The 16,068-nt window shown below is 36.3% G+C and overlaps 1 protein-coding gene across 6 annotated transcripts in view; it reads left to right on the top strand.

The window, feature by feature from the left end:
• Window positions 1-16,068, top strand: part of LOC117415597 (receptor-type tyrosine-protein phosphatase zeta-like) — a 60,448-nt gene that overhangs the window by 5,518 nt on the left and 38,862 nt on the right. For all 6 annotated transcript variants that reach the window (XR_009329179.1, XM_059027250.1, XM_034026148.3 and 3 more), the window contains exon 2: window positions 11,990-12,058. Coding sequence is in view for 5 of the 6 variants with exons in the window: in XM_059027250.1 (XP_058883233.1) it covers window positions 11,990-12,058 (69 nt within the window). In the remaining variant the exon portion in view is untranslated. The remainder of the gene's footprint in view (window positions 1-11,989; window positions 12,059-16,068) is intronic.

Here is a 16,068-nt window from a genome sequence, read left to right as displayed (position 1 = left end):
CACGGCGCTCAGGATTTATTAACACATAAACAAAAAAAACCCAATAATGTCATGTGACGCTACCAGCAATGGTATCACACAGAGGATGGTACAAGACTGTAGAAACACCAAAAATAAAACAATAAAACAATCTATAAATCACAGGTGCCATGAAAACGGCAGGCCTTGCAGCAGCCCCAATCATAGTCACTGCTGCTGTACCCTTGAGCAAGGTATTTTACCAAAATTCTCCAGTAAAAACCCAACTGTGTAAATGAGTAACTGTATTTAAAAATAATGTGATATCTTGTAACAATTGTAAGTCGCCCCGGATAAGGGCGTCTGCTAAGAAATAAATAATAATAATAATAATAATAATAATAATAATAATAATAATAGTGATCTCTATGTTTTTATACTGACGCTCCGCTGAGACACGCCCAGGTAATCGTCCCCGGCGGAGCGCCACAGCAGTTAAACAATTAAATCAATCTATTTACAACAATTAACCCAAAAATATACAATAAACTACATATTTCCCATGTGCAGAGCTTCCCCCCTGCCACAGTGGGCTAAAACATTTTCTATAAAATAAACAAGTGACAAACCCTTTAGAAACAATCTTCTTTAGATTTCTTAAACGAAAAAAATACAGTTCTGAAAATGGAACCTAGAGGCACATTTGAAAATGGTAATACTGTATTCTATGTTGAGCTGTTGAATTTTTAGAGAACTAAACTTAAATTGATGATGATACGCTCAATACAGTACATCGACAGGGTTTTAATAACACACAATTAACAGACATGTTCAGCCTTTGTTCTGCTGAAGAAAGTGACCAGAAATCTGAATTTGAATTGAAATTAGACATCTTTTTTGTTTTGCATTGTATTGTGGGCTCTAGTTTTTTTCTCAACCACCTGAATAATGTTTGATATTCACAAAACTGGTTCTACTGTAGACTGCATCTTTAAAAACAGGCTTTAACACATTTTAAATAACTCATGTTAAAGCACTGTGGATATTGCCCAGTATAACTTTCAGAAGACTAATTTGAAGCATTCCATGCAAACATGTGGTAGGTGGTGTGAGTGAAATGACACTGGTAGCACCATAGTTGGCTTAGCAAATGGTAGTACTCCAGCAGTTCAGGTTCAATCATCCAGCATTGAATCCAGAATGTAATACAATTAAAAAAGCCCCAAATACTGAATTAGGCCTCAATAACAGTAAACCAGTAACTGATGAAATGCAATTTTTGTACAAGAGGACAGCAAAGGGTTATGTCAGTAAATCCTGACAGGAAACCTAAACCTAAACAGGCTTGTGGATCTCCATACTCACTGTATATGTTGCCCTGGAAGTGCAAACCCACCGGGATGGGTATAATTGTAGTATGAGCATACTTAATAAGGCATAAATACAGTATATGTTGATTATTTATCTGAAATACTATTTGATGGTTGAGCTCTGGGACTTCTTTTTGATCGGCTTTTGGGACGATGCTAAGAAAGATCAATTATAACCATCTTACTGTTTTTTTAAAAAAATACAGACTATGTCTTGTTGCTATTCAAAGGCTACCTTTTTTGTTGTGTTGACGCAATCATACTTTTATAGCCCTTCTTTTGGGTAACAAGATGTGAGATCCCAGGCCACATTGTAATTAAATAAAGAGCAGTTTGGATTACAATTGATTATTATTATTATTATTATTTATTTCTTAGCAGACGCCCTTATCCAGGGCGACTTACAATTGTTACAAGATATCACATTATTTTTACATACAATTACCCATTTATACAGTTGGGTTTTTACTGGAGCAATCTAGGTAAAGTACCTTGCTCAAGGGTACAGCAGCAGTGCCTTCCACCTGGGATTGAACCCACGATTCTCTGGTCAAGAGTCCAGAGCCCTAACCACTACTCCACACTGCTGCCCCTAATTGATCTGTCAACTCATTCTTAAAATCGTCAATGTCCATTTTAAAAGACTATACGTTTTAAGAATCTGGCCTTATGTGATGACCGTTCATCCAGGATAAATTGGAAGGTTGCATTAGTCAGGAAGATCCTGCTTGGGAACAGACCTGAACCAATGGAAATGAGAAAGCTGGATCACAGCATCCTTTGGGTGATTGCCTCACATGTTTAAATCGAAAATGATTTTTTTTATTTTTTTAACCTTTTAGTCTGTTGAGGCTTCAAACAGATACAGTATGTTCATTTATTATAATTGAAGCAGAAGACGCTGGTATGACTTTCCAGTAGGATTTTAGAAGTACATGTGAATTGCTCTGTGTGTGTATATATATATATATATATATATATATATATATATATATATATATATATATATATATATATATATATATATACACACACACAAAGAATTCTAAGAAACCGCTGAAACAAATATAAAATGCTTACTCATTTCAGGCCCCATTTCAAATAAACATTTTTTTCCTGGGAAATGTATTGCTTCCAGATTTATATTGTTGTACCTGTCTTCAGATGACTAATTTAAGCTGGGATTCAGTGCAAATTGATTTTTGAAATCTCTTCCTTATCTTGTAATATTGTACTACAGCTTTATATTTTGAAAGGAATTTCTTTAGTCTTCTACCAGTCAGAATATCCTTACAGGAGATTTGCTCAACACATTTTGATGCCTTGTTGCATGAAATGCCTACCTGGCTATGATATGAGCTGACTATTAAAATGAATAGAAAGAAGGACATTAAACGTTAACTTCCTGGCATTGTCAATGCAGTATAAAGCATTTGGTTGCATTAGAGGCTGTTTATTTCGTAAGAGATTATCCATAACTTTTCTTGACATCGTTTGTTAATCACAGTTAACCTTTCATAAGATTTAGTGCACATTCTCAGTTTACTCCCTTTTTAATAGTGTGTCTTGTATGTCCTGTAATGATTCATAAGGTGATAAAGGTAACCTTTACTACTAAAGGTATCCTATACCGTCTAATCGTCTTTTAAATCTTTTGAACAGGTGTTCGCTAACAAGAGCTACGCTTGTACCTTAAGTACAAGGAAACAGTTACAGGAGGCAAGTCCTCAACTTTGACAGTTACATTTGCATCACCCTGTTTGGTGTTTACGCTACACATACGGGCATATGATTTAAATGGGACGTTTGAATCATAAGGTAACTCTGTCTTATCTTTGTGTTTGTCATAAACTACAGGTTTGTATGTTTTCTGGGTATAGAATATCAAACCATGTAAGTATATTCCTGACTTTACTACCTGTTTCTCAGTTATGCAAAACTTGCTTTTTTCATCCACCCCCTAACCTTTCTAGGTCTCCTAAAAGTAGGGGTTGCTGAGCACTCAAAATTTAGCATCAACACGCTATGCTTAAATCAAATTTTTTGGGTCTAATTATTAGGAACCTTAAGTCCTTTCATAGGAATGGGTTTTCTTACCTGTGACCATAAAACCACATTAAGTAATCCATTACTGGGCATTATCTTCATAAAATACCATTCCCAATAAGTAACTTCTCGTCTATCTTATTGGCCCATGGATGTGACAATTTAGCAAACCGAATATGCATCCATAAGGCTGTTAAGCACCTTCCCCATAACCCACAACATGCAGATCACTGGGAATAACTGAGAAGTTTTTCCGGTTTTAAGGCCTGGACACGTTTATCAGACAGCAGAGTCACTTCTGCCACTGAATCTATCAACCTCACATTTCCATATCTCCTGAAATGTGACCACATTTCAGGAGATATGGAAATTTGCCTTATTTTGTTTACAGAATGACTTAAGCCCGTCGCACACAGCCCGACTCAAGCCATCCTGACTCATCTCATCCAAGTTTGCACAGATTCCGCGATCAGTTGTACTCAGTTTTGGTTTGACGTCACAAATGAGTTTTTCCCGACTGGGTGTCGCACATTCCTGAAACTGAATTAGACTGACCACAACTAGATCCTGGTGATTGCTATGTATGCAAATTTAATTAATACTGCCCTGTACATATTTTTTTATTAACTTTGTCCAACATAGTGACCCTCACATTATGCATGACATTGTATGCTAATTAGATGGCGGAGACAGCGCCGCGAGGCAACCAAAAGAAGCGCTTAGCCTATTAATTTAGCTATTGACCATTTACATCGTTTAAACATTTTAGGCAGTGTTTGACTTTTTGTATAGTTTGTCTACTACACTTTAGCCTGTGGTAAATAAAATCCAACCTGTTGATTTTTATTTGACTTTGGTGTTTTTTCTCAGAGTGTGGATCTAGGGGCTTGTGATTTGTGACCTATTGGAGATCAATGTACCGGTTACTTCTGTTTTAGCACAGTAAGAAATTATAGGCTGCCAGTAGATTGATAATAAAAAGGTACATTGATAATTTACCATTGATTAGTAAAAAAAAACTATTCAAATGTGCACATATTTGGTATTTTTGAATTCGGGACACTCAGAGCAATTCAAGACTAATGGAACGAAAGCTGTCAGTGTTCTGCCATCTTGTATGACAAGTCACATGACAAGCTATGTCACTTAAACCTGCTTCACCATTGGTTGACACCCTTATGACTAATCGGTCTCAGTCAGTCTTGGTCGGCAACCGCCACACACAGACTGACAAATCACATCTGAACGAAACTGCAACTGAAAAAGATTCAACATGTTCAATCTTCAAATCTGAAGACATCCTGATGGAAATCTGGATAATCTTGGTTTTAAGGGCATGCACACTGCTATGAGTCATCCAGACTGTGTACAGCCATTTGAGATGAGATGAGTCGGGATGGCTTGAGGCAGGCTGTGTGCAGTGGGCTTTATACTGTAATTATTGGAGGCTTCAGCAGTGAAAGAAAGATATGAATTTGTTTGAGACTGCTAGTGTTTTATAATGTTAATGATGCATTATTATTGCATGGATTTATATGGGCTATACTACAGTACTTACAACAAAGTTGTTTACTTTTATTTACTTGGCTGATGACTGCTTTCCTTAAATAAACATCACTGTAAACTTTGTATCCTCATTTTCAATGTGGGATTGGAGCAAGTGTACAGTATATTTGGCCATGTCCATGTAGGGTTTTAAATAAAAATCTGGATTGCCTTTGTTTAATTCAATTATCAACCATTTTTTAGGGGTGTTTGACGTGCTTGCTAAACTAGCTTGTTTTGTGTAAAGTTATACTGTCCTTGTGTTTTGATCATAATCTATGTGTAAATGTTTTGAAATGTTGTCTTAGGAAGTTGTGAATGACAAAGAGAAAAAAGCTTTTTTCTTAGCACCAGGAAGTGTATCAGAAATTTCACTGACTGCTGACAATTAAACTGATTGTATTGGAAGTCACAAAAGAAGCTGTTGTTCAAAAGGTTCACCAATAATGTTGGTTTAGAAAATGAAGTAAGGCCAAAGAAAGCTTGGCTGTCTGCTCTCTTTGTAAAATTATATAAACTTTTAGGGACCTGGTTTGAAAGGAGAGAGTCTGAATTTGTGTCCATGGTAACCCGTTCGTGACAAGAGGAAGTTACAATGGCATCAAGCCATGAAAAGGTCCAGTTCTTTTCACAGAAGCAGTTTAGACATGTCTTGCATTTAGATAAAGTGCTGCTGGCAGATCTCTCTACCTACAGTGGTTTAGATGGAAACTGTATATCGTGGCTTAATTGTATGCAGCCTCAGTGTATTGTTGTAAGCTTCAGTAGTCTACTGAGAACAATAGATTAACACAGAATAAAGATAGCCTTCATTTGTAAAGAGTGACCGCAGATCATATTTTGTTTTTGTTGCAACTCTATATTGCCTTCCCATGTCTGTCAGTAGCACACAGTAGCTACTGACATAATAAATAATTTCTCCATTCATTTGCATTGATATTCATTTGCTGATAGACTATTATAACAAAGATACAAAGGCTTTTTTTTTTTGGTACAGTGGATAAAATTATCTGTCTTGAATGTTATCTCCACTGACTTTTTTTAAATCTATTTTAAACATTTTATTCTGTCTTATTATCTTTTAATCCAAGGCAGATCATGAGGTAGTTGGGTGGTTGACCATGTTTATTATTGGTACTTTGGTTTAAAACCAGTGTCACACACCAACATTGCGGTCTATTTGATTGATCTTAATACCACCATGTGGCAAGGCTGAGGCCCTGCAGATGTGTATATAATTTAGTTTATTGTTGTAAATAGTTATTATAGAGAGACACTCCACCCGAGACTGGCTGGAAAAAGAAAACATTTGGAAATGTGGCTACAGCAGCCAGAAACCCTGGGTGCCAAAAAACCACACCTGCCATAACTGCTAGCATCCTCCGGAGAAGGGCTGTGAGAAGCGACGATGGAGACACAGGCTTGGTGGTAGGCCTGGGGTTTAATGGGTACCCCTTTACAGAAGCCCAGGGTTGAGTTTGGGGATTAAATGCCACCACCACCCTTACGGAAGACAAATGTCAGAGGTTGAATGGACACCCCTGAAGAAGCTTATGTCCACTATTAGAGGTGTTACTTAACATAAAATATTCTTTATTGAATTATTTAAGTTATAGTGGTATTAATAATATCTCTCACTGTTAGATCAATTGAATATGAATACACCCCAGTGAATGCAGCGAAATGTCAGAAGTTTTATAAAATACCTCTATATAAAGTGCATTTTTGTAATTCAATAGTCACATGTTTGGTTAAATCACATTTGAGCCATGTTGCTGGGCAAATGCTGTGTACTTGAGCACTGTTATACAAATATGTTTTAGAAAAGCAATGTACCATTTTCAATACCATTCTTAATCCCATAAAAGCTATATGCTATAATAACAGAGAATAAAATGTACGTAAACCTTCAAACTTGAATGTGCAATTTTACAGACAAACAAAACAAGCATTCACAAAACTATTTCCCCTAAACACGGTATAGAAATATTGGTATTTCAAGCAAATACTGTACAACTACATGTTTTTAATGTGTTTTACATGCAGCAGTATAACTTCTATTTTTTTTTTTTTTTTTTTTTTATGTATTGAAGTTTGGTTTTAGCTTTATACAGCTATTTGTCCTCTAGCAATAGGCATGGCAAAGTATGACATTCTTTGAACCAGGATAAACTTCCATAGTTTTCAAGTACTATTTGTTTTTTGTTTGAACAGTGTATTCCATTCTGCATGAGTAGGGTATATGAATAGACTTGAGATTATAGCAGCTTTGCCATGGCATCCTGTGCTCCCTCTTCTTTCCCTCCAAATATCACCAGATATCACAAATGCTGGAAGTGTGTATTGCATTATTGTCCTGACTCCAAGTCTAATCACAAGCAAACCAGATGGTGCTGCATTTCTCTGGAGCATGCAAACTGTACAGAATGCCATGGTTCTATAAAACCTCCCGTCTGTTTTCCACCAAAACATCCTTGACAGCATTTCATTACCTCCCCATGTTTATTAACAGTCAATGCAGTGCACTCTCCTGATGTAAAAAAAAACAACAACTGTGATTTGACCAATATCTTAAGATGGATTAATCTATCCCTAGGACCTTTACAATCCTATTTTTATGGAAATCTTCTTGATTTATAACATACAGGCAGTGGACAAAAAATGGAAACACCAATGTAAAGTCACTTAATAGGGCGGGCCACTATGGTATCCCGACCGTTTTTGATGAAACTGGCTGCTCGCGCCCCAGGTTGAAATTTTTCAGTCAATTGATCTGCAGTTGCTCGTCTGTTTTGCCTTGCACTTCAAATTAATGCACGGATATCACGATCCTGGAGTGTGTGCTTCCGCCCATTGTTGCCCTTTGCTGATAATGTCTTTCCCTCGGAGTTCCATGCCGACATCACCTTAGACACCGTTGCTTGTGAAACATCAGCAAGTTGAACTGTCTTGGTCACTGAAGCTCCTGCCAAACACGCCCCAACAATCAATCACCCCTCTTTCAAAGTCACTGAGGTCTCCTCTTGCAGCCATGCTAGCCATAATTATAGGCAACCAGGCCTGTCCAGCATTTTTATACATTACCCTATGTATGCTGGGATGTTATTTGCTTAATTAACGCATGAGCCACACCTGTGTGGAAGCCCTTGCTTTCAATATACTTGGTGTCCCTCTTTTACCCAGGTGTTTCCTTTTTTTTGTCCACTACCTGTAACACAATAAAATAAAAAGGTCCTTGTGTACCATTTAATACATCTAAAAAGAGCACCCATTTAATGCCAAAGTCTGTTTAACAATTAAAAAAAATAATGCATTATAAATTTATCATTAGTGTTCAGGGTAAGTTAAGTGAATTATTAGTTATTCTTTCAAGAAGGTGAAAAAGCTACAGGCAATAAATATTCACAACTAGACTAATAAATAGTTAAATAACATCTATAAAGTAATTTTAAAGCCTTCAAGACTATAAATATTTTGTTGAATGATAGATGGCACAGCTGGGAATGCTGCAGAACAACTTTTCCTCACTCCTGAAGTTTTCTTGGTAAGTGCAGCTATCCATTCTCCATATTTACATATAGTGGAAATTGATAGCTCAAACAGAGTATTACATAATGTATGTGTACCAATGTAAGAAAGCTCAGTTAAGTGTATGGAAGAAATGAAAGAACCATCATGGCTCTCTAACCCAATCTGTACTAGGATTACAGAGAGTCAAAGCATTTATAAATGGAGAAATAGAATTGGAGCCAGTACCTTTTTTAGGGTCACTTGGCAAAGCCACAGAGCAGATACTGTGCTTCTGGGAACAAAGTACCTGTCTGGAATGTAATAGAGCAGGGACATACAAGCAACCGAGTTAAGACAGAAATAAGGAAGAAACTGGCAATGCAACTCTGAGTAGATCTAAGATTATACCCAGATAGTGGACAGAGATGTTATTAAAGTATTTTAATGATCTTGGCTATTGTTGCTCTTACTACTGCTGCAGTATTTGTAAAACTACTCTATCGCAAACCATATTGAGAATGAATTCAGTCATGTTCATAATAGGGTGAATAAACCACCCCTCTGGGAAATTATCAGTAGGATTACCGTACTATCAAGTTAAATGGTGGCCGTATCTACTGTGAGATTCCCTGCTCTTTAGAACATTGAAATATACCCCAGTGTCAGGCAGCATTGCATGTGTTAAGGGGTGTGGAACAGTGGAAAAGCATTTAGGACTCAAATAGGTGCATCCCAACAAATTGCAAAATGCTAATGAGAGCGGTGATAATGGCACTAATTAAGAGTAATTTAATTAATTTGAAGAAAAATGGTACTCCACCCTTGAGGTACTGTATCATCAATCAATTGTCAAACATGGCATAACCTGTCCTAGGTAAAGTCCTGTGCTGCATTTGAGCTCACTGATTTCACTGCCAGTGAAATGATTGTGATTTACTGTACCAAGTTAGTGTATTCTTTACAAGTACTAGAGTACTCCCTGCATTGTTGTAACTTCCTTGTGACCTGTCATTGGGTTATATCGTTGTCAACGTTTAAAGGACTTCATTAAAAGGACAAGGTTGATATAATCTGTTCTATTCTGTTGGGAAATTCTACTTTTTGAGTAAAGACGTAGTTGGTATTCAGTTTTACAATGAAGCCCTTGTCTTTAAACTTTTTCTTTGAACTCAGGCATTAAAGATTTAACTTGAAGCCCAGTGTTTTTATTTAAAACACCTCATCATGGATAATGAGTAAAGCTGCAGCTATTTTTTAAGTTGTTGTTTCTTTTATACCCTATGTTTTAAATTATCACTGCTTCTTTTCAGATTATTACAATAAACTTGGCTCTTTACTCGCTTACAGCCATGATTTCTGATACAATAGAAACTCTATTCAGGACTTCCTAGGCTGTCTCACATCAGCCTTTTTTTTAAATAATTGGACGATATAAAAAAATGTAACCCAACCAATTAAAATTAATCAATAAAATAAAGTAATAAAAAAAGAAAAATACCGCAATTAAATATACAATGACCACAAACCTAGCCTCACAAAAACACTGACCAATCAAAAATGGCAAACTCTTTATGATAGATTTCAACCTAAAAAAAACTGTTGAGAAAGCTCACAAAGATCAAGAATGTGAAAATGTTTTGAAAATATATATTTTATGAGACAAATTAATTGGAAAACCATTCAGCCAATTCAACAGACATAATGTATTTTATCATGTGTTACAGGCCACCAGACAGGTGTATTTGACAATAAGACAAAATGCAACTAATTGGATTTGGAGCATCACAGTTAGTCTGGTTTGAACATATTGTAGTGTCTTAGGGTTTAATTAGCTAACGTTTGATCTGTTACAGTAGTAAAGGCAGTTGGAAACAGTGTTCAGACAGTTTTAATTAGAAGCCACAGGGCACACTGATCATATCCTTTATCTGACCCTGACATTGTAGACTATATATAATGTATAATTTATGTAGCCCAGTATTTTCTTGTTGCTGTTGTTTGTTGATTTGTTCTTTAAAAAATCATTAATTTAGAATCATCTGGTTTGTTTCTGCTATTTTTTGCATGACATTTTGCAGTCTTTTTGTCCTGAGTTAGAAATGTGTTTAATGTTTGTTTTTTTAATTGAAATAGTTAATGAAAACCCCTTAGTTTTTGCATATGCATTGTAGAATACTTGGTCAGACATTTAATCATGACTTATAACATTTGGCCGAACTAAACACTTCTGTGGACAAAAACAATACATTAGAAAAATGTAAACATTCCTGTAGAAAATTCCTGAATGTCAGGTTGCCATTGAGGTCCTGGAGAAGCCTCTTGTAAAGTTAGATGTGCTGGGCCAGTTTAGAAATATAGCATTTTGATAAAAGCAGAATTTCCAGTGGCAGGCTGGAACTCGTGTATGAGGCCCCTCAGTGATGTAATCTTCTGGTTAGCCAGTCTTATTAACTGCTGTAATTGTTCATACACCAGTGCGAGACACTGCATTCTGGACTGTCCGTTGGCATGGATAAAAAGGGGATTTGTTATAAGTTCATTTTCTCTTTAACTTTGAAGTTAGGACAGGTGGTCACCTTTACTGTGATCTTGGTAGACAGTCCTGGCCCCAGTATCTCTAGTCTTATATTACATGTCAAAGGGTTACACCTTGCATTGTTTACAAGAAACACGTTACTTTTTTATTCACACATTGTCATACATCATCTGGGAATAATCCCAAGAACCTTTCTCAGCTTTCAATGGGAAACGTTTGCCAGGAGAAAGTCAAGTGTCGTAGTGCATCCAGATCAGGCTCCCTCCTGCAACGCTTCTTTTTTTCTGTTCCCACAAGTCATTAATTTCAGTCAGAGCATCATTATTGTTGCAGGAGGAAGCATGAACTGGATACACTCTGATGCGCATAAGACCCGTTTTTCTCCTGTTGTGTGCTTCTGAGTGAAAGCTGAGTGATGTTTTCATTTTTATTGCACAGCTCAGTGAATAAAAATATAAAAACAGAAAAAACAGAAAAATAATGTTTTATGTAAACACTGCAGGATGTTTCACAATTCCCTTGTAGATGATGTGGTAACATAAAAGGCCTTTCCTTAGCGCCCTCACCTTTGGCTCAGGACATCTAACTCCAGTCATGGTCAACCACCACACAGTCCAAATATACACTTAACAAAATATTCTATTAAAATGAATATAGCCAACCAGAGCAATGGCACCACACACAGAGGAGTCTCTGGTATATGTTTTTAAATATGTCAGATGTGAACTTTCAAAGTAGAAACAGATTATTCACTTAACTAAATGTGCTGTTTGAAGTACACTAAATGTAAATAGGATGATAGGGAGGGCATTTTTTCATTAGTAACATTTTTATATCAATGGTTGTCATCTACCGGTGTTCCTGATTAGCTTTTCAAACATTCTCTTTAAATAAGCATTTCTTTGCATTGACCATAAAAACAAGACTTTAGATACAAATTGGTGTCATGCAAAGAGGTTTTTGGGTGCCAGGTAGAGAAAAACCCTGACTGCTTATAGTAAAAACTTTCTTTTATTTTTTTCAGCTGACTTGGCGCATGGGTACTACAGAACACAGCGTAGATTTTCTGATGATGTCGACTGGTCATATACAGGTACGTTCTAAATGAAGTCTGGTGATTTTAATGTATTCATTTGGTCTTAATTCCTGTGGTCAGTTGCAGAAGTTGATACTCCACTGGAAAAATCTATAGTGATGATGCACAGTATTGGGGCATTTTAGGAAGAGTATGACAGCAGCCCTTCAAAACTGTAATTTATTAAAAAAAAAGTTAGTTCATTCTATAAAGAAGACGTCAGCTGTATATGTGAGGCTCTTTGTTTGGTATACAAGCATCCTGTTGTGAAACAAAAGCGCTGGCATGCTGTAATTAACAAATGCTTTCAAAGAACAGAATAGGGCTTAGTGCTGTTTTAAGTAATCTGGCACTAGCTTTAATCATCTCCCGGGATTCAGTTCAACAATTCAGCTTTGTCTGCTTTAATTTGTACTTACTATAGATTTCCATATATAAAACAATAACAACATTTTGTCAGATTGCTGCTAGGGATAGCGTTGTAATGTGCATCTATGTAGCTACCACCTGATTATCTCATCCCATTTGTCCAAGCTATCTTCATGTTGCCCTAAACACTAAAAGCCCATTTTATGGTCTTTGATTACTGCAAACAACACAACATATTTGTTGTCAGAGAGTCTGGATAACTGAGTATCTTCTGTATTTAAACAAAGAGAATCAATACAAAACCAAAATCATATTCCCTGGAGCAGAGATATTTTCATGAATGTATTATATGTGTTATAAACACCTTTGTATTTAGGACTTGATTTACAAACTAATAAATAGTCGGTTTTGAAATGGAAACTTAAAATATATCAGTCAGAAACATAATTTACTAATTCTAATTCTAATAGTTTGAGGACTGAACATTTAGTGGTTACATGAGGATGAATTTGCGTTTAGAATGGTTTATCTGAATTGGATGACCTTTTAGATGGTAGAATAGTCTAGGCTTTTGGAATGACTTGTTCAAATTATGGGTTGGGCAGTTACTAGCACAACCTGGAAAACGTGTACTTTCAGAATACTAAGCTAATTGCTTTTTTTACTGAGTAAATAAGGTTTGCCTCACATACAGTATAATTAAGGTCCTACCCTGACATCCGTTTCTGAGCAATACAGTATGTAATTTTAAACATGCCTGTGGCAATGTGCCCCGCCCCTGTGTGTATTTTTGTGTTTTATGTTGTATGTTGCGAGTGTTAATGTTGGTGTATTGTAGTTGGTATAATGTATTTAAAATGTATAATTGTATTTAGGCACAGGGATTGTACTTCACTTCACGTGCATTTAAAGTACTTAATATGTGAGCACAGGGTTTTCACAGATTAGTTCACGTGCTGGGATTCACGTGAATAATTAATTGGTAATTGAATCCCAGCACAATTGTATATATAGATGCACGTTTGATTCACTCGGGGTTGTGTGTTCAGAGCGAAGGAATGGGAGAGAGTGAGGAGGGAAAAAATAATAATTGTGAGCAATTGCTACATGGTGCTGGAGGACCAGCATGGTACGTGTTTGTTTAGTATTCGTCCCTGTTTGTTAGTGTTTATTCGTTTGTTTGTCTGTTTACTTTGGCCTCACGTGCCGTGTCCTGTTTTCTGTTTTGTTCAACCTTTTTATTTTCTGTGTGTTATTAAAACACTGAGCGCAACAGCGTCATAGATTCACTCACCACTACTGTCTGTCTGTGTACTCCTTTCTGGTCTGACGTCATCACTAGAGCTAGCCTGTCACAATGCCTAAACAAAAAGTAAGGGTAATGTAATATTGAATGTAACTGCTTCTCTAACAGTTGTAAAGCTATAAACCATAGTAAGCTCCCCCAGCACCCAAGTGTCTAATGCATAGCAGAATAAGTCAATTAACTGTGTACTAACAGGTATAAACTGGAGGTGCCTTTCCATCCATTGTACTGTACTTACCGGTACTTACTGTTTGTCACACTTATATGTTAAGCTATATCTTGAGCATTCCTTGGCACAACTTTCTTGAGGGTATTTTTTTGTGCCCATGTTTTGCTATGATTTACCTATGATATTAGTGGCCTTCATTTTACTCAGTAGCTCATTTAAGGACAAACTGCCTTTGAGGACTGGAGGACAAGTGTATACAGAACTTATCTTAAGAGGTTTGAGTAACAATGGACAGGGAGAACATTGACGTAAGGTGAGGAGTTGAGTGTGACCAGTTTTGGCTGTGATTAGATCTCTGTACAACTCCTAGGTGCACAGATGGTAGAGCAGTTAGATTTAGACATGTTCTTGTCAGTGCAAGTACATTGCACATACCTTGTCTCTTGCTGTATGAAAAGAGAAGATTATATATAAGCATGCCTCTTATAATAAATTAAGGAAATAATTACGCTGTTAGATGTTCAAGTCTTGACTGGTTTTAAACATTGGCGTGTCAGTGTTCTTTGCTATTGATGCTCACAGGTCATTTACCATCTTTTTCTAATTTTACATTTTCTTCAGTTCAGTTCAAAAGAACATTGGTGCTGTTCTTTATGTACCTTATTTTGTGTCAGTATAAACCAATCCATCCAGCTTCGATTTGCACCCTCTTGGATTATTAAAATTTTTTGTGTTTTCTTAAAATAATATATCATCACATGGGGCCTTTTGAGTTACACTCAAATTTTCACTCTTAGCTGAAAAAACAGTATTGTTGAGCACTGCAGTAGACATATCTTAGGAGCAAAATTAAACACTGTACCAGTACCCCACCACATTACAGAATAGGTGAGAAACCCTGTACAGTAGAGCACATGTACTGTAGTATTTATACTTGGTGCAGGGAAGTCTACTTGGTTGGTGTTTTTGTAATTATTTCTTTTTGGTGTACTTACAGGACTGTATATGTACGTACTATATGCAAATTGCTTTTGATACTTTTTAACACATTATATATGATATTACAGTTCATATTGGTCAACCATAGTACTTGACAAGATAAAAGGCTTCTCAAAACAAGAGAAAAATGATGCCAACGAACTGTTCAATATGGCAACATTTATTACTTTTTTTACAGCAGCTATTCAAAATGATTGTGTTAAGACACTGCCCTTTCACTTTTGTAACTTACATTTGATATGTTATCCAGTTCGGGGTAAGGTATACAAATAAAAATATGACAGCACAAATGTAATTCCGAGAAGACTGAAATTAAAAAATGACCTCTTCTGTTGATAAATTGGCATCTGGTGTAATCCTGGTCTTGTGAGCTAAGAAATTAAGATAATTAAAGATTCAAAAAGTAGGTTTGCAATCACGTTTGATTTTAATTAAATAATTATTGCCTATGTGTTATTCATTAATCTCTGCCTGTCGGTGAAGACCCTATGTAAGCAGTATAGATCTGGCTTTTAGCTTTTTACTGCTAGCAGCATCTATCTCCTCTCCAGCAAGATCTATCAAACAGAGATAGTTCCTTTGGTCCCTATGATCCTTCCTTCAAACCAATAAGGATTTGATTGCCTTGTGGTGAGTTGGACACCTGCCCCTGCATACTCCAATCAGACTTATATGTACATTATACCAACCAGCTTGTTGGGGGACAATACCACAAACTTTCTTTGCAATTTCTACATCAAAGAATGTTTTATGGAGTTCCAAATAATGACAGCAGCTGTACTGCCTCACGTTAACAAATAATTTTATAAGTACATCTTATCTTTGTGGTAATTAAGAGCAATAATTTAAAGTGTAATGCAAATGTAAGGAAGATCCTTTGTGCCTTTTTCTGTAAGTTTTACAAATCACTATACAATCATGCTGCTACCCCCCCCCCCCCCCCCCCCCCTCGGTGGTGTTTAGTCTGATTCTTTTGAGAATTTTGCAAAGTACTGGTTAGTTAACCATTTCCTATGTGCACCCTGAGAAATAGAGGTCAGTCTTTTTTAGACTTCACTCCAAATTCAGTTTAATTATAGATGGGTGATCGTATTGGAGCAAGTGGTTACAACAGTAAAAAATACCTCATACTGTAGAATACAATAAAATACCACTAGTATACAAAGCCTGAAAAAAAAAACCTTT

The sequence above is a fragment of the Acipenser ruthenus genome, chromosome 7 (assembly GCF_902713425.1).
Source record: "Acipenser ruthenus chromosome 7, fAciRut3.2 maternal haplotype, whole genome shotgun sequence".
Lineage (NCBI taxonomy): Eukaryota > Metazoa > Chordata > Actinopteri > Acipenseriformes > Acipenseridae > Acipenser > Acipenser ruthenus.
This window is presented reverse-complemented; position numbering and strand designations above follow the sequence as displayed.